The 21,086-nt window shown below is 50.8% G+C and overlaps 1 protein-coding gene across 1 annotated transcript in view; it reads right to left on the bottom strand.

The window, feature by feature from the left end:
• Nucleotides 1-12,934: 12,934 nt before the first annotated feature.
• Nucleotides 12,935-21,086, bottom strand: part of LOC117886029 (fer-1-like protein 4) — a 113,606-nt gene continuing 105,454 nt past the window's right edge. The window contains exons 41-43 of the mRNA XM_034787662.1: nucleotides 19,187-19,467; nucleotides 17,318-17,418; nucleotides 12,935-14,724 (exon numbers count right to left, since the gene is read on the bottom strand). Coding sequence (XP_034643553.1) covers nucleotides 14,544-14,724; nucleotides 17,318-17,418; nucleotides 19,187-19,467 — 563 coding nt within the window. The 3' untranslated portion in view covers nucleotides 12,935-14,543. The remainder of the gene's footprint in view (nucleotides 14,725-17,317; nucleotides 17,419-19,186; nucleotides 19,468-21,086) is intronic.

The raw sequence follows: 21,086 nt of genomic DNA, 5'->3' as shown, positions 1-21,086 counted from the left end.
CCCGGGAATCCCTACCCCTTACTAACCCTAACTCTAGCCCGGGAATCTCTACCCCTTACTAACCCTAACCCTAGCCCGGGAATCCCTACCCCTTACTAACCCTAACCCTAGCCCGGGAATCCCTACCCCTTACTAGCCCTAACCCTAGCCTGGGAAGACCTACCTTAAGTATCCCTAGCTGGGGGATCCCAATGGGCCTCAGGCCTATCTCTAGCCTGGGAATCCTTGCCCTCAGTATTCCTAACTCTGGCCAGGGGAGTCCTACGTTTAATAACCCAAACCCTAGCCCAGAGAATCCCAGCTTTAGTAACCCTAGCTGGGGATCCCAACAGGCCTCAGGCCTAACCCTACCCCACCGCTGCACCATCTATAGCCCCTCTGATGGAGCAAGCTGCTGAACTTTTATGACTGTTGGCACCCCATCCCAATGCTTCCCTTGCAGTCGTCGGAGTAGAGCCAGTATCAGAATAGGTACAAGGATCCCTGATACCAGGAACCCCCTCAGCACTTCCGCAGTCATTGCCGCATGTGCTTCCCTGGCGGCTTGCACCACCCTCAGCGTCGGTGCAGTCGGGTGCTCATGTCGGGACCAACAGTGCCTTTGTTCTGTACCAATAGGACTGCCTCCATCTGAAGCACTGCTTCCCACCTTGTTCTGGGCGATGGACACGTCGGATCACCTTCTTGCTCCCTCTGGGCTCGCTCCACTCTTGTCCCCAGATCCCAAGACTCTTCTGCATCCGAGTCCAGGTCATCGTTGTCCTCCTCCTGCTCTGTGTCACCCAATGAACACTGAGGACTGCTAATGGACCATTATGGTGCCCAAGATGGGCTTGTGTCCCGTGGTTAGGATGGAGGTCTCTGGCCACCTGTGCCCTATCCACATCCTGACCCCCATAGAATCAGTGGGATGCCTCTTGTTCGCAGAGGTCCCGCTCTTCATCTCGGTCAAAGGCAAAATCACCCGCCAGATATGCAGTGGTATCCTCAGATCAGCCACAGGCTCAGACATCATCCATCTTCCTCCCCGCAGAGCCTCCAGAGCAGTGGTTCTCGACCTGTGGCCCACAGGCTATGTCTAAGGGGTCCACGAAAGACAGCTGAAAACGGACTGAACAGAATTCAACTCCATACACAGACAAAGGGGTCCGCGCCACCATTGGAAATTTTTAGGGGTCCACAAATGAAAAAAAGGTTCAAATCCACGGGATTCCCATTGGCTCCAGAGCCCACTTGTCCTGGTGTGTCCTCCCTGGGGCAAAATCCAGCCTTGGCTCAACTGAGCAGCTGGATCTTATGGGTAGGAACGTCTAGACGTCCTCATCGCTACAGCTGCAAATCACTAACCAACAGGCTTTGCTGTCCAAATATGACTTCCTTACTCAGACAACTATGTCCAAGTTCATAGAGCAGCTGTCCACAGCTTCATAGGAGGAGCATTCTGCTCTTGGGGGCCTCAGTCCAGGCTCCCTGTCTGACGCCTTTCACTGCAGCTAGCACTCGACTCTCCGGTACACCTTTCCCCCAATCCTAATCATTCCTCAGGTTATCCTCAAGCTCAAGGCAGATCAGGCCAAGCTCATCCTCATATCCCCAGTGTGGCTAAGACCATGCTGGTTCACCAATCTTCTCGTGCTGATGATTCAGCCTCCCATACCGCTTCCTCCACAGCCTGACCTGCTCACTTAGAGCCATGGCTGCACTCACCATCCGACACTCAACTCCCTGTACCTCACAGCCTGGCAGGTGCACGGTTGAATGAAGAAGAAGAGCAGTGTTTGGTGGCTGTCCAACAAGTCCTACTCAATGGTAGGAAGTCCTCTACCAGCATGGCCTACTTAGCAAAGTGGAAAAGGTTTTCAGTGTGGTCATTGGCCCATGGGATCCAACTGACACAGACTTCCATTCTGGCCATCTTGCAGTACCTGTTACACCTTCAGGAATCGGGCCTTGCAATCAGTTCACTGAGGGTGCATCTGGCCACAATAGTGTTTCATCCCCCTAGTCAACGAAAATCAGTCTTTGCCAATGCTATGGTGATGAGAATTTAAAAGGGATTCTCTGTTTATATCCTCCGGTATGTGAACCGGTCCCCTTGTGGGACCTAAACATGGTTTTGGTGGCTGTACTGGGCCCTCCATTCGAGCCCCTAGTGTCCTGTTCACTGCTCCTCTGGTATCAGAAAACCCTATTCCTAGTAACTGTGTTCTGCAAGGAGAGTGTGGGCTCTCAGTTTCATCTGAATTAGGCGGTGTAGTTACCCGTGTTTTTCCCTTAGCCGCACTCTTCCCCGGAAGAACAGCACCTCCATACGCTGGATGTCAGGTGATGTCAAACCTTTCATCTAGACAGGACTAAACTGTTTTGTTTTGCCTCGCCTGTTCATGTCATATGTGGACTGCATGAAGAGGCAAGCCAAGTGGTCCCTGCACAGACCATCTCTAGATAGATAATATCTGGTATCAGGGCTGTGTATGAGAGAGCTTTGGCTAGGTCTCCTCAGAGGATCTGAGCTCATTACACAAGAGCGCAGGCGACACGAATAGTGTTCCTCAGTGACGTATCCTTACTGGACATTTGCAGGGCGGCCATGTGGTCATCCATAAGTACATATACGGACCATTATGCTATTACAGCATCTTGCAGAGCGGACGTAGGTCTCAGACAGGCAGTCCTGTGATCCTTATTTCAGTGGACTCTGAACCCCGCCTCTAGATTGGGGTACTGCTTGTGAGTCATCTAAGGGGAACACATAATCTGCATCTTCTCAAAGAAGAAGAAACGGTTACTTATTGTAACTGGTTCTTCGAGATGTGATGCAGACATGTATTCTACAACCCAACCTCCATCCCCTCTGCATTGGAGTCTCCTCTCATGGGCTTTTGGCATGAAGGAACTGAGGCAGGGCTGGGGTGGCGCCACCTCATATAGCCAAGCGAGGGGCCACAGCCACACTCCTCTGTGGGTACTGTTAGGGAAAAATCTCTGTTTCTGGCGCACTGGGTGTACACACACCTAAGTGGAATACACGTCTTCATCGTATCTCAAAGAACCACAGTGACAGTGAGTAACCATTTCTTTTTGAAATTGGTTTAGGGGAAAACCAAGATGGTGGTGTGATAGTAGCAGATCTTTCTTCCTTTGATACTGTTTGCTAGAGTTTTATATTTTCTTCTCTTATGTGGCCTGTTTGGTTCTGTGCATAAAGAATTCTATCATGGAGAACAAGAAGTTGTTCTGATCATAATAGGTTTTTCATTAAAAGGGTTGTATTTTTAGGGTCTGGTATATGCTTTTTCTCACAATGGTGAGTTTCTTTTCTTCCAGTATAATTTGTATGTTTAATTATATTTTCCTCCCCATTGAAGCGTAGCGGATGCAGCTGCCCCTGGTAGCTTTGAATGCTCCCGAGACTGTAATGTGGTCTTAGAGTGATTTAAAACCTGAGTATCTTTTTAACGATGTCAATGAGGTTTAGCCTTTAATAATAATAATGGGCTCTGCAATCTAACAGCCAAAGATCTAAGGAGAGCCAGTGGCTGGAATGTGAAGCTAGACACATTCGGACAGGAAACGGGGGCCAATTTTTAACAGTGAAAGTAATTAACACTTTGCCAAGGGCTCCATCACTGGCAAGTTTTATACCAAGCCTGGGATGTTTTTCTATGAGATCTGCTCTAGTTCAACAGGATTAATTCCAGGAGGGACTCTGGCCTGTGTTACCCAGGACAGACCAGATGGACACCGATGGCCTTTTTCACTTCAGCCCCCAGGGCTGCTGCCAGATTTGAACTGCTGCTGCCCCCTGAGGTACATCTTTATACCCTCTGACATAGTTACTGCCCCCTGACATGGCTAGTTATCACCTTCTACACGTTGGTTTGATTAAAACATTTGTATTATGTACTGTCATCCTGACCTTATCTTTTAGGAGGGGTCAGTGTGTTCCTGTTATCCTTGGGGAATGTTTTTGTACCATCCTTGATATCAGGATGTGTTTGCATGAATACTCTGTGCTTAGGAATGTGTATTTTTGCAATATCAGCCCTGTTCTTGCCAGGCTCTGTGAGCAGGTCCTGCCTCATACCAGGCCTTTGATACAAGGGCTAATGTCTCAGGAACTCTTCCTACTACAAGCTGTTTTCATTTGTCAGGCGACCACTGTTTGGCTCAACATGTGCAGCACACAGGTGAAGCTGATGGACAGGCTATTTCATAGCTGTGCTGGCTAAAGCTCCTGCTGTGCCCTGCAAATGCCCGTACCCTCTGCCCTCGCCCACCACTGCTCCCAGATGCTCCTCATTCAACCTGCACCATCCCCCCATCCTCCCCATTGCCACAACAAACCCTGAGCCTTGCTTCCTTCTCACCCCTTTGCCTGCCCTGTCCATGCAGATGGTAAGTTCTCAGGGGCAGAGCAGATCTCGCTGTGTCTCTGCCCAGTGGGGCCCTGAGCCTTGTGAGGGCTCCTGGGTACCCTAGAATATGAACCCTAAAAACAGTGGCCCATCAGCTCCCCGTGACCCTAACTAGCCTCGATGGCCCTAAACACCGGTCTTCACGGCTGAGGATGTGAGGGAGATGCCCACACCTCAGCCATTCTTTTTAGGTGACAAATCTGAGGACATGTCCCAGATTGAAGTGTCATTAGAGGAGGTTTTGGAACAAATTGATAAACTAAACAGTAATGAGTCACCAGGACCAGATGGGATTCACCCAAGAGTTCTGAAGGAACTGAAATGTGAAATTGCAGAACTAGTAACTAGTTTGTAACCTATCATTTAAATCAGCTTCTGTACCAAATGACTTGAAGATAGCTAATGTGACACTGTGACGTTATTGACATAAACTGGGACCGTATAGATCATTGTTGCAACCAAGGTCCTGTAGTGGCACCCAAATCTTGTATAAAGGGGGTCAAATGGGGTGTCTAGGACAAGGTTATGGTTTACTGGTTATGATTATGCTGTCTATATGTGTGTATCAGTTTTGTAGTCGAAGTTATGAATATTGGCTCTATACTGTCTGTATGGCAAACTTATGCTATGCTTCTGGGTGACATCCCAGACAAGCTGAGATTAGCTCTGCCTAGCCTGCTTGATGGCCCATTAAGGACCATCAGCTATACAATGGACCCATTGAGAGAAGGCAGATACGCCTTGTAACTCAGCAAAGTATGCAGGGACTGGCCCATGTGACTCCAGACTCCATTTTGCTGTAATTTTCCACAGTAAGAACAAAGAGGTGTTCTTACACCTGGAAAAGACTATATAAGGCTGATGCCTCATCTCCATCTTGTCTTCAATCCTGCTTCATACCTCTGGAGGAACTTTGCTACAAGCTGAAGCTTTGAACAAAGGACTGAGGACCCATCCCAGCGGGGGATGTATTCCAGAGACTTGATTTGAACCTGCAGTTTATTCCATCGCTGCTGCAAGCCTGAACCAAGAACTTTGCCATTACTGTATGTAATTGATTCCATTTAACCAATTCTAACTCTCATCTCTATCTTTTTCCTTTTATGAATAAACCTTTAGATTTTAGATTCTAAAGGATTGGCAACAGCGTGATTTGTGGGTAAGATCTGATTTGTATATTGACCTGGGTCTGGGGCTTGGTCCTTTGGGATCAGGAGAACCTTTTTCTTTTACTGGGGTATTGGTTTTCATAACCATTTGTCCCCATAACGAGTGGCACTGGTGGGAGTACTGGGAAACTGGAGTGTCTAAGGAGATTGCTTGTGAGACTTGCGGTTAGCCAGTGGGGTGAGACCGAAGTCCTCCTAGTCGGGCTGGTTTGGTTTGCCTTAGAGGTGGAAAAAACCCCAGCCTTGGGCTGTAACTGCCCTATTTGAGCAATTTGTCCTGAGTTGGCACTCTCAGTTGGGTTCCGCCAGAACCGCATTGTCACAGACACCAATTTTTAAAAAGGGCTCCAGAGGTGATCCCAGCAATTACAGGCCGGTAAGCCTGACTTTAGTACCAGGCAAACTGGTTGAAACTATAGTAAAGAACAGAATTGTCAGGTACATAGATGAACATAATTTGTTGGGGAAGAGTCAACATGGTTTTTGTAAAGGGAAATCATGCCTCACCAATCTACTAGAATTCTTTGAAGGGGTCAACAAGCATGTGAACAAGGGGTATCCAGTAGCTATAGTGTACTTAGATTTTCAGAAAGCCTTTGACAAGGTCCCTCACCAAAGGCTCTTAAGCAAAGTAAGCTATCACGGGATAAGAGGGAAGGTTCTTTCATGGATTGGTAACTGGTTAAAAGATAGGAAACAAAGGTAGGAATGGTCAATTCTCAGAATGGAAAGAGGTAAATAGTCGTGTCCCCCAGGGGTCTATACTGGGACAGTCCTATTCATAAATGATTTGGAAAAAGGGTAAACAGTGAGGTGACAAAATTTGTAGATGATACAAAACTACTCAATATACAGTAGTTAAATCCCAGGCAGACTGTGAAGAGCTACAAATAGATCTCTCAAAACTGGGTGACTGGGCAACAAAATGGCAGATGCAAGTCAATGTTGATATATGCAAAGTAATGCACACTGGAAAACATAATCCCAAGTGTACATATAAAATGATGGGGTCTAAATTAGCTGTTACCACTCAAGAAAGAGATCTTGGAGTCATTGTGGATAGTTCTCTGAAAACATCCACTCAATGTACAGCGGCAGTCAAAAAAGCAAATAGAATGCTTGGCATTATTAAGAAAGGGATAGATAATAAGACAGAAAATATCATATTGCCTCTATATAAATCCATGGTACGCCCACATCTTGAATACTGCGTGAGATGTGGTGGCCCCATCTCAAAAAAGATATATTGGAATTGGAAAAAGTTCAGAAAAGGGCAACAAAACTGATTAGGGCAGTGGTTCCCAAAATGGGGTTCGTGAACCCCTGGGGGTTCACGAAATGTTACAGGGGGTTCTCGGGGAAAAATTCCCTAATGGTGGACAGAGCTGTCCTTAGGGAGCACGGGGCCAGCAGCCCAGAGCCCCTGGATTTCCAAGAGCTAAGCAGATCAAAGTAAGCACATCTATCACACTGAGGAGATTTAAACTTCAAGACGACTTATAAGAAATGGAAAGGGAGGTGGATATTTTTTGCTGTTTTTTAAAATTAAATAGGCAGCTAGTATTGTTTTTAAAAGCATTATGAAGAACAAGTTTAAGCTTTGTTGTAACATGTGTTGTTTGCTTGAACTGCTCAAGACCTGAATGCTTGTATAAGAGGAGCGCTTTGTGTTGGCTTCTTACATACCTTCATGCTGTTTAACATCTGATACTTCTTGATGAAACATAGGAGCCTTGTCTTATAACAGGCTTATTCAAAGTGATATAAGCTACGAAAGTGAGATCTTGGAAGAGTGTTGCCGTTTTCATAATGTAGTAAAAATACTGTAATAATAAATAATAATTAATAATAAATAGTGTGTAATAAGCATGTCATAAAAAAAAATTATATTTCCAAGATCACTGCTTTTATAATTTATACTCAGGTGAAGGAGAAAATCCCTGGAAATATTCATTTTTAGGAGGGGGTTCACGAGACTTGACATTTTGGTGAAAGGGGTTCACAGGTTGTTAAAGTTTGGGAACCACTGGATTAGGGGTATGGAATGGCTGCCGTTTGAGGAGAGATAAATAAGACTGGGACTTTTCAGCTTGGAAAAGAGATGACTAAGGGGAATATGACAGTGGCCTATAAAATCATGACTGGTGTGGAGAAAGTCAATAAAGAAGTGTTACTACTTCTCATAACACAAGAAATAGGGGTCACCAAATGAAATTAATAGGCAGCATGTTTAAAACAAATAAAAGGAAGCATTTCTTCACACAACACACAGTCAACCTGTGGAATTCTTTGCCAGAGGATGTTGTGAAGGCCAAAACTATAACAGGGTTCAAAAAAGAACTAGATAAATGCATGGAGGATAGGTCCATCAATGGCTATTAGCCAGGATGGGCAGGGGTTGTGTCCCTAGCCTCTGTTTGCCAGAAGCTAGGAATGGGCGACAGGTTGGATCACTTGATTACCTGTTCGGTTCATTTTCTCTGGGGCACCTGGCTTTGGCCACTGTCAGAAGACAGGATACTGGGCTAGATGGACATTTGGTCTTCTAGCACCACTGCTCCCAACCACAACCTCCACTGCTACAACACTCCACCCAGCCCCGGGCCCCTACAAAATCTATCCCATCGCCAAAGTCCCCAGTTCACTCCAAGACGCCTGTCATGCCACCTCCAACACCTGCCCTCCCCACAGGGCTGGCACACCACCCCACGTGCTGGGGAGAAGGACTGTGCTGTTATGCACCTTGACCCACACCGCCAGAAACAACAGCCACGTCAAAATCTGCCCCAGGAACTCAGGCCCCTGCGGCCCTCCCACCGGGCAGGCAGGCAGTGCAGAGCAGCATATAGGGAGGCGCTCTGGCTACATGCCATGCTGGCCATTCCTGGAGGCACCCGCGCACTTAGCACTTCCCTCTCCATGGCGGAGCCCTGTGTCCAGGACAGTAGGGCGGGGGGGATAAGGCAAGAGGGAGCTCTTGGCACCACTGAACACAAAGGCCCTGTGTGAGGCTAGCACTAGCCCAGACACCAGCCTACCACATGAGTGCTTTAAATGGCCCCAGCATCTCCCGGTCCCAGGAGCTGGCCAGGCCTCAGCTCCGCAGCCAGAAGGGAAGGGCTGAAGTCCCAGCAGGGTGGAGGTGGCCAGGGCAGTGGTGGGCCGAGCCCAGCCTGCACACTCCACCACCACCACAGGGCTGAGATTTTTGGACCTATTCCAGGGAGCCTCCATGCAGGCTCCCTCCTCAGCGTGTGCGCACGGTATGGTGGTGTGTGCTCACGCGTGTGTGTTTGTGGTGGGTGTGAAGGCTGCGCCAAGTCCAAGCTGGCGTGCCGTGACATTTTAAACACCCCCGAGTTAGCGCACGTGTGGGTCTAGGCCCCACATGCTGGCTTTGGAGCCACCATGGCGGCAGGGTGCGGGGATGAGACGGGGGCTAGGTGGCAGCAGGAGTCCAGGGCACTTGGCCTGGCTCAGCCAGAATCCCTCCAGGGGCTCTGGGAAAGGGTCCTATTTGAGAGGCTGCAGCAGGCCAGAGCCCCACTCTGGGGCACACAGACCCTGCTGCCTCTGGCCTGGACTTGTGGCTGGCATTAGTGCAGGCAGAGGAGTGGGACGGGAAGGGCCCGTGCAGTCTCTCCTGGCCCCTGGGGCTTGTAAGGGGCTTTGCAGCTGACCCCAAGGTGGGTGCTGAGGCTGGCTGTTGCTGTGACCCTCCTCTGGGACAGAAGGTAAGAAAGCGCCAGGAAATCCACACAACTGGCCAAAGCTGCAGCCCTTGAGGCTTTAGGCTGGGCTGAGCCTGGGGGTCTCACCGAGGAAGAGCTGGCAGCCAGGAGCACGGGGGTGGGGCTCACGGGGGGAGCGGAGAGCACACGTCAGGTCAGTTGCTTTAGTATTTTCAGGTCCCGGTTAAGATCATTCCTGCTGACTGTAACAGGCTCTGAGCTGCAGCCTGGCAACATGTCTGTCCTCAGTGACACTGCTCCTGGGAGCCTCTCAGGGCTAGCTGGCAGAGCACACACCAGGCCACAACTCACTGTAGCTAGCCGGCATCATGTAAAGTATCATCTGCAAACTGGCAGTCCAGTGGTCCTGAAATCATGGAAAAAGAGTTACAGATGCCGGAAATATGGTCTTAAAATGTGTTTGCCAGGCAGCCCATCGACCCAGCCTGTCCTAGACAAAGGAATGGGCATTTACTTGCTGGCCAGCTTGATTTCAGAGGACAATTGAAAATACATTTACATATAAGGTAAACAAAGCCAGCAAGTCGGGGAGATGACCACTTAACAGTCACCTCGGAGGATGGAGCCTGCACCATGGGGAGCCCTCCTGGCTCTTGAACCAGAGACCATGAACTTTGGGGTAATATATGGAGAGAGCAACAGAGGGTCCTGTGGCACCTTTGGAGAAAGGGGCCAGAGACATTTGAGTCATCGATCCCCAGGAGACAAAGGGGAGCTGCACCTGTGGACTTAATGAAAGTGGATCTTCTTAGCCTGGGAGGCAACAGGAGCTGGAAATTGACTAGAGGTGAGAAACCTGCTTTGACAGAAATTGTAACGTGCTGAAATTAAGTTTGAGTCACTAGGAAGCATGTTTTGGGTTGTTTTATTTGTAACTCTGCCTGTCTCTTTCATCCTTTCCTATCAGCACTTAAATCTCTGCCCTTTGTTAATAAACTGATTCTGGTTTTACTACAAAACCATCTCAGCTCAGGGTAGTAACCTGGAGAGTGAGCTCTCAGCTCACTTACCAGGCTGCTGTGCATACTGTCTCTTTGGAGGCAGCAGGGGGAGAGGGGCTGGGCACTGCAGGGAGATGTCTCTGGGGAGCTCGGGAACTGGGCCCCCTGGCTGTTGCCTACTAGGCAAGGTTGAACTGATGGAGTCCTGTGGAGTTTGCTGGCAAGGGAGACAGGCTGGTGTGTCAGGGAGCTGACCCAGAGCTTAGCAGCTGCTGAGGCTGAGAGGAGTCACAGGGGGACCCCAAGTGAAGCATCACAATCATGCTTGGGGCTCTGCAGACCAACATTCCCTGCTCAGCACTGCCTCTCCAATACACAGCTAGTCTCAGGCCCTTCCCTTAACACACACAACGGCAGAGTCCATGGACAAGCTGGAAGGCCCTGGCTGGCTTCATATAGAAACCTCCGGAAGTGAGGTGGCCCTTCTTTGCTGCCTGCTGCAGTCATGGGGCAGGAAACCACTGACAGCCCTGGCCCATTACTGCCCATGCTGAGCGGCAGGAACCTCTCATATTAAAGAGCTCAGTGGCTCTGGATCTGTTACTAGTCTGGTGGTTTCAGTCCCCCCAGGAGTCTGGCTGAGGGTTGTCTACACTTACAACACTGACGCACGTCAGTGTAGACTCTGCCAAACGGAGGGGAGGCCATCGCCCATTGGTGTAGTTACTCCACCTCCCCGTGAGGCAGTCGCTAGGTAAGGGGAGAAGTTGCCTGTCGACAGAGCGCTGTCTGCACCGGGGGTCAGGGCGGTTTAACTGCATCACCCGTGGGAGGTGTGTGTGTGTTTTTCACACCTGAGCAACGTAGTTCTATTGACCTAACTGCCTAGTGGAGACCAGGCCTCATGGCAACGCCAGGGCAAGCAGAAGGCCCTTTCTAATCGTGGTCTAACAGCATCACTTCCCAGCCATCTGCCAGAGGGAGGAACCTCACCAGCTCTAGCCTGCATGGGCAGCACCCAAACCAGCTGGAACAGGAGAGGTAACCAGCTGTGAGTCCCACCCACAAACCGGAGGATCTGGGCAGGGCAGGAGAATGTGCGGTGGTGCTGTTCTGTGCCAGTAACTGAAGAGCAAACCCAGGCTAGCTGAGCCTGCAGTGAAGCATGAGATTAGATGAGGCGAAATATGCATGTTGGGTGCAACCGCTAAATGAATTACACTGGGTTTGTCTATATGGCGAATTAGTATGTGGCAATCTGGGGTGTAAATCTACAGCGCTCCAGCCTACCATGCGCTAAGGCCATGTCTACACACGGGCACTACAGCAGCACAGCTACACCACTGTAACACGGTACTGTAGCTGCTTCCAACAGCAACAAAAGGGGTTTCCCCGGGGATGTAGGTAATCCACCTTCCTGAGCAGTGGTAGCTGATGGAAGAATTTCCCATCAACCTGGCCACGTTTACAGCAGGGTTTAGGCTGGTAGAGCTACATCACTCAGGGCGCGCTCTGTCACTATGCTGCTCAAAAGTTTCAGTGTAGACCAGGCCTGTCTGTATGGCCCCTGTTGTTGTGCACTAGGAAGTGTAGCACACTGCTATGCACTAGGAGGTGTAGCACTGCTGCGCACTGGGGGAGTGTAGCACGCTGCTGTGCACTAGGGGGGTGTAGCATGCTGCTGTGCACTAGGAGGTGTAGCACACTGATGTGCACTAGGGGGTGTAGCACGCTGCTGTTTCAACAGACAGATCAAAGCACACTTGGGAACGTTGAGGCTACTCGTCTACACTTGGAGCTGGGGTGTGACTCCCAGCTTGCACAGACATACTCGCACTGGCTCTCATCGAGCTAATGTGCTAAAACCAGCAGTGTAGCCATCTAGCACAGGCAGCGGCGAGTGGCAGCATGGGCCAGTCCCTCCGAGTGCAAACCCGCCTGGACCCCATGCGCACATACATGGCACTGCTAGCCCATGCTGCCATGAGCTGCTGCTGGGGCTCCCCAGATACACTATTTGTAGTGCACTCATGTGTATGTCTGCACAAGCTGAGCGCTGTCAGTGCACAGTAGCAGGGGCCTCCTGGACAGTGAGTGGGGCGGCGGGGCTCTGGCTTCATCCCTCCCTGGGGCGGCGGGACTCTGGCTTCATCCCTCCCACCTTGGGTGGCGGGACTCTGGCTTCACCCCCCCGGGGCGGCGGGGCTCTGGCTTCATCCCTCCCTGGGGCAGCGGGGCTCTGGCTTCATCCCTCCCTGGGGCGGCGGGACTCTGGCTTCATCCCTCCCCCCTGGGGCATCAGGGCTCTGGCTTCATCCCTCCCCCCTGGGGTGTCAGGGCTCTGGCTTCATCCCTCCCCCCCTGGGGCGGCGGGACTCTGGCTTCATCCCCCTGGGGCGGCGGGGCTCTGGTTTCATCCCCCCCTGGGACAGTGGAGCTCGGGGTGTCAGCCCCCTGGGGTGAGGGTCTCAGGCTGTCAGCCCCCGTGGCAGCGAGACTCAGCTTTCAGTCCCCTGGTGGCAGGGCTTGGTGTTTCAGTGCCGGCCCCAGGGCAGGGGGACTCGGGCTGTCAGCCCCACCCTGCCTTGGGCTTCAGCTTCAGCCCCCTTCCCCCCTGACCATACTCTGATTTTGTACATTTTTAGTGTGACTATTCAATGAATTTTGCTTAATTTTACCATGACAAAATCGTATCCCTACTGACTTGTATCAGTAAAATCAAAACCCAGAGCGCAAAGAATGCAACAGAGGTGGAAGCTGCTCTGAGGATATTTCTCAACAGTTGATTTACCTCAGTCTGGTGCCACTTTGCACTGCTCATATAAATAGCATCCATATAAATATCTACAAATCTGGTGCAAAACACAACACAGGAGTGACTGTTAATCCCCCCGCTCAGTTAGTGTGAGAGAGAAGGAAGCCCTGGGATCGAGTCTGAACCAGACAAACAAGTAGCCCTCACACTCTCCAGGTATAGCTACACTACAGACGCGCCAGAGGCACAGCTGCACTGCGTCCCTGCAGTGTAGACACTTATTACAGCAACTCAAGGGGGGTTATTAGTTAACCTGCCCCGTCGTGCGGCGGCAGCAGGGTCAATGGGAGAATTCTTGTATTTACAGTGGGGGTTAGGGAACCCAAATAGCACCCAGGGTGGGACATTTTCATAGCCCTGAGCAATGTAACTAGGCTGAGATAAGTTTGGGTACAGACCAGGACTCTGAAAGCCAGCTGGGAAACCCTAGCAAATGCCAAGTGGAGAGAAGCACCAGGTAATGGGTCAGATCCTTTGGGGTTTTCTATTCCAGCGGGAGTAAAGGTCTAACACAAGGATTAAAAAGAGCTTCAAGTCCAGCCTGACTATGTGGGAAGACGCGTGTTTAACAGCAGTGTGAAGGGTGGGCTGGGCGGGGGGGAGACTCGCCTGGCTGGGAATTCCCAGCTCACAAGTGGCCTCAGACTTTGCCTGTCCCCCACCCGTACCCAGGTCATGGTGAGGGTCACAACCAGTTTGGCTCCTTCATTCTTTTCCGCTCCTCACTTTGCTGGCCTGCTGCAGCTCCTCTCTAGTTTCTCTACTTGTCACTCTGCTGGTCCCAGCTCTGCCACTGAGGCCTGGTCTACACTTGACCGCCAGGCTGACACGGCTACATCAGTCAGAGCTGTGACAAAACACCCCCTGACGGACCCAGCTCTAACCTAACCCCCGGTGTCCGCTGGAACAGGTTGTGTCTGTACAGCCATAGCACTGTAGTCTCCATAGTGTAGATGTGCCCCGACTCTCTGACCTGTACAAAGGGGACAGCCACCTTGTAAAGTGCGCTAAGCTCTCCAGGTGAAAAGCCTCCGCGTTATTACACTGAAGCCATGCAGCGAAAGCAGCACCGCTACTCCCACGGCTCTCAGAGAAGCTCCTCTGCTTAGCTCAAGGGAGAGAGGTACAGAGCTGATGTTTGTTGCAAATCTCCCCACAGCCAACCCCAGCTGGGACAGATTCCTCCCAATTAACGAAAACCAAACAATACCCAAATCATTATCGCTCTGCTCCACAGTGCTACGATCACAGTGTATCACAAGTTCTAAGCGTGAAATACAACTACCCAGAAAGGGCAGCTTCTCCACTCCTCTTCCTCCTGATGAAGCATTACAAAGAGTCCCAGCACCTTCAGTCACTGGCAAACTGTCCTTAAAAACTTTGGTATAAAGTGTCAATTTCTGGAGCCACAGCCATGGTCCTCTGGGGAGCCCAGTCTCTGACTGCACTTATCCATTGATGATCTTCTGGCTGATGTACCCAGGCATTGTGTAGAGTAAAAGGACCAGGAAGATGGTCACCACAGCAATAATGACCAAAGCAATGATGTACTTCTTGTACCGCTTCCAGATAAAAAAGATGAAGGTTTTCATGGGATTCACAAACCAGTTGAAGGATGTTTTTGGACGGCTAGAACAGAGAAAGGAAAAGGCTGTTGAGCTCAGACAAAGCAAAACAAAGCTTCACCCAGTCGAATTCAGAGCCCTGGAAATCTACAACATACTGTAGCTGCTGCTACTCACGGGCTGCGGATAACCAGGTACTAGATCAGTGGAGATCAGCCTGAATCCCTGAGCCCCCAAACTCAAATTGATGCCTGTGCCCACAATGTCTTCCTTCAAAACAGGACCCCATTCCCTGCATTCATTTCACTGCCAGCACAATCTGGAGGCTTCGTAGGATTCTTGCACAGACATTAGACCAGGGTAGTCGATGAGCAGACTGCGGGCCAAATCCGGACTGCCAGACACTTTTGAACAGACCACGAAATCTTTGTATTTACTTATTATTATCGCTGTTGTTATTTTTGTATTATTTTCTCTGGAGCCTGGACCCTGCACTAGACCAGGGTTCTGCAAGGCACCCACGCTGTAGATGACAAATAGGCTCTCCCGGGGTGGGGAGGGAGGGACTTTTCACCCCCCGCCCCACACACACACTTTTCATCTTCTGAGGCATGCAGACCACACACCTGAAGGCCATGGGAAACATCCGGCAGGGCCTGCAGAGCGCTGGAGGATGACTGCACTGGCAGCTAACTAATTGTTCTCCATTTTTGCACCAATGTAACTATCTCACTAAAACCAATGTAGTTACATCAGTGCACCATCCTAGTGCAGGCACAACTACAGTGATACACAAGCCCTGTCGCTTGTTTCAGTAAATATTTCAGAACCGCTCTGCCCAGGGACTCTACCTGCAGCCTCAGCCAGGATGGCTCTGCCCCAGGGACTCAGCCCACACTCTCAGTGGAGATGGCTTCACCCCAGGGACTCCGTCTACAGCCTGAGCCCCGGAGTCCCCAACAACTCAGTGTCTCTGGATTCTGATCTTGGTTCCATTAAGCCTGAAAGCTCCTCCCTTTTCCCTCAGTGCCTGTGCGCAGGCTGACCCAAGCTGAGAGCAGGCATGGTATCAAATCCCAGCCTACATTCCAATGCCTCTCTGCCTGGCACGTGTACATGGCACAAGTCGACAGGGCCTGCTGAAATCCATCCTTGAATACCTAAGGAGCTGAGGAGATCTCTGAGCCATTAGCGATTCTCTTCAAAAAGTCATGGAAGACGGGAGAGATTCCGGAGGCCTGGAGGAGGGTAAATATAGTACCCATCTATAAAAAATCTATAAAAAGGACAACCTGGGGAATTATAGACCAGTCAGCTTAACTTCTGAACCCGGAAAGATAATGGAGCAAATAATTAAGGAAGCAATTAGTGAACACCTAGAAGATAAGGTGATAAGTAAAAGCATGGAATTGTCAAGAACAGATCAGGTCCAACCAACCTGAAAGCTTTCTTTGACAGGGTAACAAGCCTTGTGGATGGGGGAAAGTGGTAGATGTGGTATATCTTGACTTTAGTAAAGCTTTTGCTACTATCTCACACAACCTTCTTATAAACAAACTAGGGAAATACAACCTAGATGGAGCTAGTATAAGGTGGGTGCATAACTGGTTGGAAAACTGTTCCCAGAAAGTAGTTATCAGTGGGTCACAGTCATGCTGGAAGGGACATAAAGAGTCGGGTCCTGCAGGGATCAGTTCTGGGTCCAGTTCTGTTCAATATCTTCATCAGTGATTTAGATAATGGCATAGAGAGTACACTTATAAAGTCTGCAGACAATACCAAGCTGGGAGGGATTGCAAGTGCTTCAGAGGATAGGATTAAAATTCAAAGTGATCTGGACAAACTGGAGAAATGGTCTGAAGTAAATAGGATAAAATTCAATAAGGACAAATGCAAAGAACTCCACTTAGGAAGGAACAGTCAATTGTACACACACAAAATGGGAAGTGACTGCCTAGGAAGGAGTACTGCAGAAAGGGATCCGGGGGTCATAGTGGCTCACAAGCTAAATATAAATCAACAGTGTAACACTGTTGCAAAAAAAGCAAACATCATTCGGGGATGTATTAGCAGGAGTGTTGTAAGAAAGACATGAGAAGTAATTCTTCCGCTCTACTCCATGCTGATTAGGCCTCAACTGGAGTATTGTGTCCGGTTCTGGGCGCCACATTTCAGGAAAGATGTGAACAAATTGGAGAAAGTCCAGAGGAGAGCAAAAAAATGATTAAAGGTCTAGAAAACATGACCTATGAGGGAAGTTTGGAAGTATTGGGTTTGTTTAGTCTGGAGAAGAGAAGACTGGAGTGGACATGATAACAGTTTTCCTGTACATAAATGGTTGTTACAAGGAGAAGGGAGAAAAATTGTTCTTCTTAACCTCTGAGGACAGGACAAGAAGCAATGGGCTTAAATTGCAGCAAGGGAGGTTTAGGTTGGACATTAGGAAAAACTTCCGAACTGTCAGAGTGGTTAAGCACTGGAATAAATTGCCCAGGGAGGTTGTGGAATCTCCATCATTGGAGATTTTTAAGAGCAGGTTGGACAAACACCTGTCAGGGATGGTAGATAATACTTAGTCCTGCCATGAGTGCAGGGGACTCGACTTGACGACCTCTTGAGGTCCCTTCCAGTTCTGTGATTCTATGATTGATACTCACTTGGGCTTTTCCAGGGGTTCAGGCTCTTTTCGGCCCAGACCAACAGGGCTCTTCTCGGCCTCCTCCACAGTCAGTAGCTGGAACTCAGCTTCCACTTTACCCTGCAGAGAAATGCACTTGAGACACACTGGTGTCTTCAGGACGAGCCAGGCTGATACTGTCTCGTCTAGAGTCGCAGGGCCAGGTTTTCGACGGTTGCTCAGTGGGAGTCAGGCACCAAACCTGCTCAGGCACTTCGCAAATCCCACCAGGTACCTATCTGCATCTACAGGCACCTAAATACCTTTGAAAATCTGCCCCTCGGGGCCTTTCTGGCCTCTGTGTCCCAGGCCCCTGCACAGAGTGGCCTCAGGAGCCTCTCACAGCTCCTGACACTCACTTCTCGCCAGTGCCATCAGGAGCGAGTCAAGGCAGCATCCAGACACACCCGTGCCCCCAGAGCCCTGGCAGGCTGCCTGCCCATGCAGCCACCTCCTCAAGGCTCATCTCTTAGAGCAGGAGCTGCCCAGTGCAGGGCTCTGCGCACTGTGCCTGTCATGGGGGGTCGGTGTGTCGAGTGGCGCTGCCCCGTTTGTCCAGTGCAGGTTGATACCCCCCCTCACAGTGCCGTTCCTGGTGCTTTAGATATATCCTCCTGAGCACGGATGCTACAGGACCGGCGAATGTCCACTCGAGACAAGTGCTCAGCACAATGACTGCCCTCTCCAGAGATCAGGCACAAAAGGCCTCCCTCTTCCACTTGCCCAGTGAGAGAAGCCAGAGGCGTTGTCCCAGCAGCCCACTGGGAGTGAACATGACTTTCCTCCCGGCACACTGAACCCAGCCTGCATTCCACCGTGGGGCCGAGTCCCACTGGGACACCGCTAGGTGCTGCTGCATGGAGCTGTGAGCACGGGCGCATTGCAGCCATGCTTCCTCAGCTGCTGGCACCTGGTTGGTTTGTGCAGCGAGAGGGGGAACCTGGTGCAGGCGTATCAGCAGCACGCCAGGCTACAGCCCCTTCCACTCCCTCTGCTGAGATCCTGGCCACACCTGTCCCCACACACCTGCTGATTTTCACATGCCCTGTCCATGGCCCCTCAGAGCCCCAGGACCTCCTGGCCACCCTTTTCCCGGCTGGGAAACTCCAACTAACCATTGCCAAGGTCAGGGGATATTTCAGCTCCTAGCCCCCATCCCCGGCTACCAAATATTCCTGCCTTTGGGGGGAGCGTCCTCACTCAAACCACAGGAGTCCACTCAGGGCCTTGGGGGAAATGCTTGCCAAGTCTAGGAACACATCTCACCGCTATGGCTGATTTGGTAACTGCCAGTGTCAGGCTCTGTCTGAGTCCCAGGGGGATCCTGGGGCAGCCAACCCCACGCCCTCTCCTGTGCTTGTTGACAGGAATCACAGACCAGGCAGGAAAGAGTGAAACATCTGTGAGATCCAGGCAGCTGAGCTCACTGGGGAACCAGGCCTGACTTCTTGCTAGCCCAGGCAGGAAGCTGGAACCAGCCGGGAGAGGAGGCTGCCCTGTGCCCAGGAACAGGGGACTCAGAGAAGCAGTAGCACCCCCACCAATGACAATGCCGTCACACCAGCCCTCCTCCTCTCATCTGCACATCTCCCATGGACACTGCTGCCCCCAGCAGACCACTCAGCTAAGCAAACAAGCTCTGAACAGTGCTGAGCTGGACCAAGCTATGACGCTCTCTGCCATACCCACCGGTCCTGGGACATGCAGCCCCACGCCCACTACAAAGCTTTTGCAGTTAGCCATAGGCATGCCAGTGCCCAGCTGCAGGCCTCACACTCCACAGAGCTCAGGGAGGCACTGAGCACTGCCTCACAGCACAAGGGCTCTGCCCCTCTCTCCTGCTCCTTACCGTCAGGAGGTACTTGTTCCCACTGGGGTCTGTAAACTCAATGTCTTCCGGCTTAATCGACCTCCTCTTCTTCTTCTTCTTCTTCTTCTCCTTGGCCTCTCGCTCCTCTCGCTCCTCATCTTCCTGGTCTTTCAGTTTGATGAAGGGCCACCAGCCCCTCATCCGCTTGTTCCGGAAGATGGAGAAGCGGGGGGTGGCCTTTTCCTTGGCCATCTTAATGGTGCACTGCTCAGAACTCTTGGCTGCCCGCACCATGTCGTTCAGCTTCAGTTCAATGGACCCTTCAAAGACAGGCAGGAAGTGAGGACCTCAGGGGTCGATCATTAATGTAAATGCAAGTAACACATTAGGGCCAGCATCAACATGCTGCTTGGCCTGCACCCATCCCAATCCCCAGAGAATCAGTCACAGGCAGTGATTGTTGGTAGCTCTCAAAGCAAAGATCCATCAAGAGTGTGATCCTCACTTTAGGGATGGGGAAACTGAGGGTCGGAGGGAGAGGAAGTGACTTGCCTCACATGCTGAGTTGGTGGCACAGCCTGGAACAGAAACCAGATCTCCTGAGTCCCACTCTTCCGGCCTAGCCATTTGACCACTCTGTCTCCTATACAGAGTCACAGCTGAGCAATGCCACATTATGCCTTTCATCAATACCTCTAGGTCTAAATCTACCCTCTTCTCACGCCCCAGCTTGTCCCTCATGTTCAGTACAGAATGATAAAATCTTGACACTGGGGTGGGAGAACACTTTGTTCAGGCTACAGCCAGGATGCCAGCACCATCGCCAGCTCTCTCCAGTTCTATTTCCCTCATTTTGTGTCTTTGTCACAAATGTAAGCAGCTCATGTCCCAGAAATACCACGATGCTCTGGGTCTAATGTTCTCTTCTTGCCATCAGTAGATGTCACTGCTGAGCAGGTTTGCTTTATATGCCTTTCCATGCCAATGAAGCCTTTTGAATTGATTGGCAATGGGTTCATGAATAAAAGGAGCTTTTCTTGGGGTTAAAGGTGTTACCCAGAGCTGGACGAAATGCAGGATTTCCAGCTCACAGGAAATTTCATTTTTAAAAATTTGTTTTTTTCCAAATCGTAACGAATCTAAATTTTTAGAAATTTCCTGAAAACCAGAAATCCTGAATAAACACTGTTTCAGAAACATTGACGCATTCTGCTTCCCACACAAAACCAGCTCCCGGGACTCCGACAGCAGCTGAGTAAAACTGACATTCTTAAAGAGACATGGTGGGGGAGGGAATATCTTTTATTGGACCAGCTTCTGCTGGTGAAAGAGACAAGCTTGTCTCTCCAATATCCTGGGACCAACACTGCTACAGCAACATTGCAAATGCCATTCTTGTCAGTTTCACTGCTGCTGTGAGCAGAACCTCTGCTACCACAGGAATGTCAGGTTCACCCAGCAGCACCAGGGGCTCTAAGGGCCTGCAGCTCTGGGGCATCCTCACCATGGGGACAAGAATAGGGTTACCATATTTCAACAATCAAAAAAGAGGACGTGAGGAGCCCCGCCTTAGCCCCGCCCCCGTCCTGTCCTAGCCCCGCCCCTGCCCCTTCCACTCCCTCCCACTTCCTGCCCCCTCAGAACCCCCAACCCTCCCCCCCACTCCTTGTCCCCTGACTGCCCCCCAGGACTCCACCCCCTCCCTAAGCCTCCCTGCCTCTTGTCCCCTGACTGCCCCCTCCTGAGACCTTCCCCACATCCTAACTGGCCCCCTAGGACCCTACCCCCACCTGTCCCCTGACTGCCCCAACCCTTATCCACACCCCCACCCCCTGACAGCCGCCCCCAGAACTCCTGACCCATCTAAACCCCTCTGCTCCCCGTCCCCCCCCTCCTGGGACCCCTGCTCCTAACTGCCCTCCAGAACCCCACCCCCTAC

This window comes from Trachemys scripta, chromosome 12, assembly GCF_013100865.1.
Source record: "Trachemys scripta elegans isolate TJP31775 chromosome 12, CAS_Tse_1.0, whole genome shotgun sequence".
Lineage (NCBI taxonomy): Eukaryota > Metazoa > Chordata > Testudines > Emydidae > Trachemys > Trachemys scripta.
Note: the sequence above shows the minus strand (reverse complement) of the source record. Positions and strands in the feature narration are given on the sequence as shown.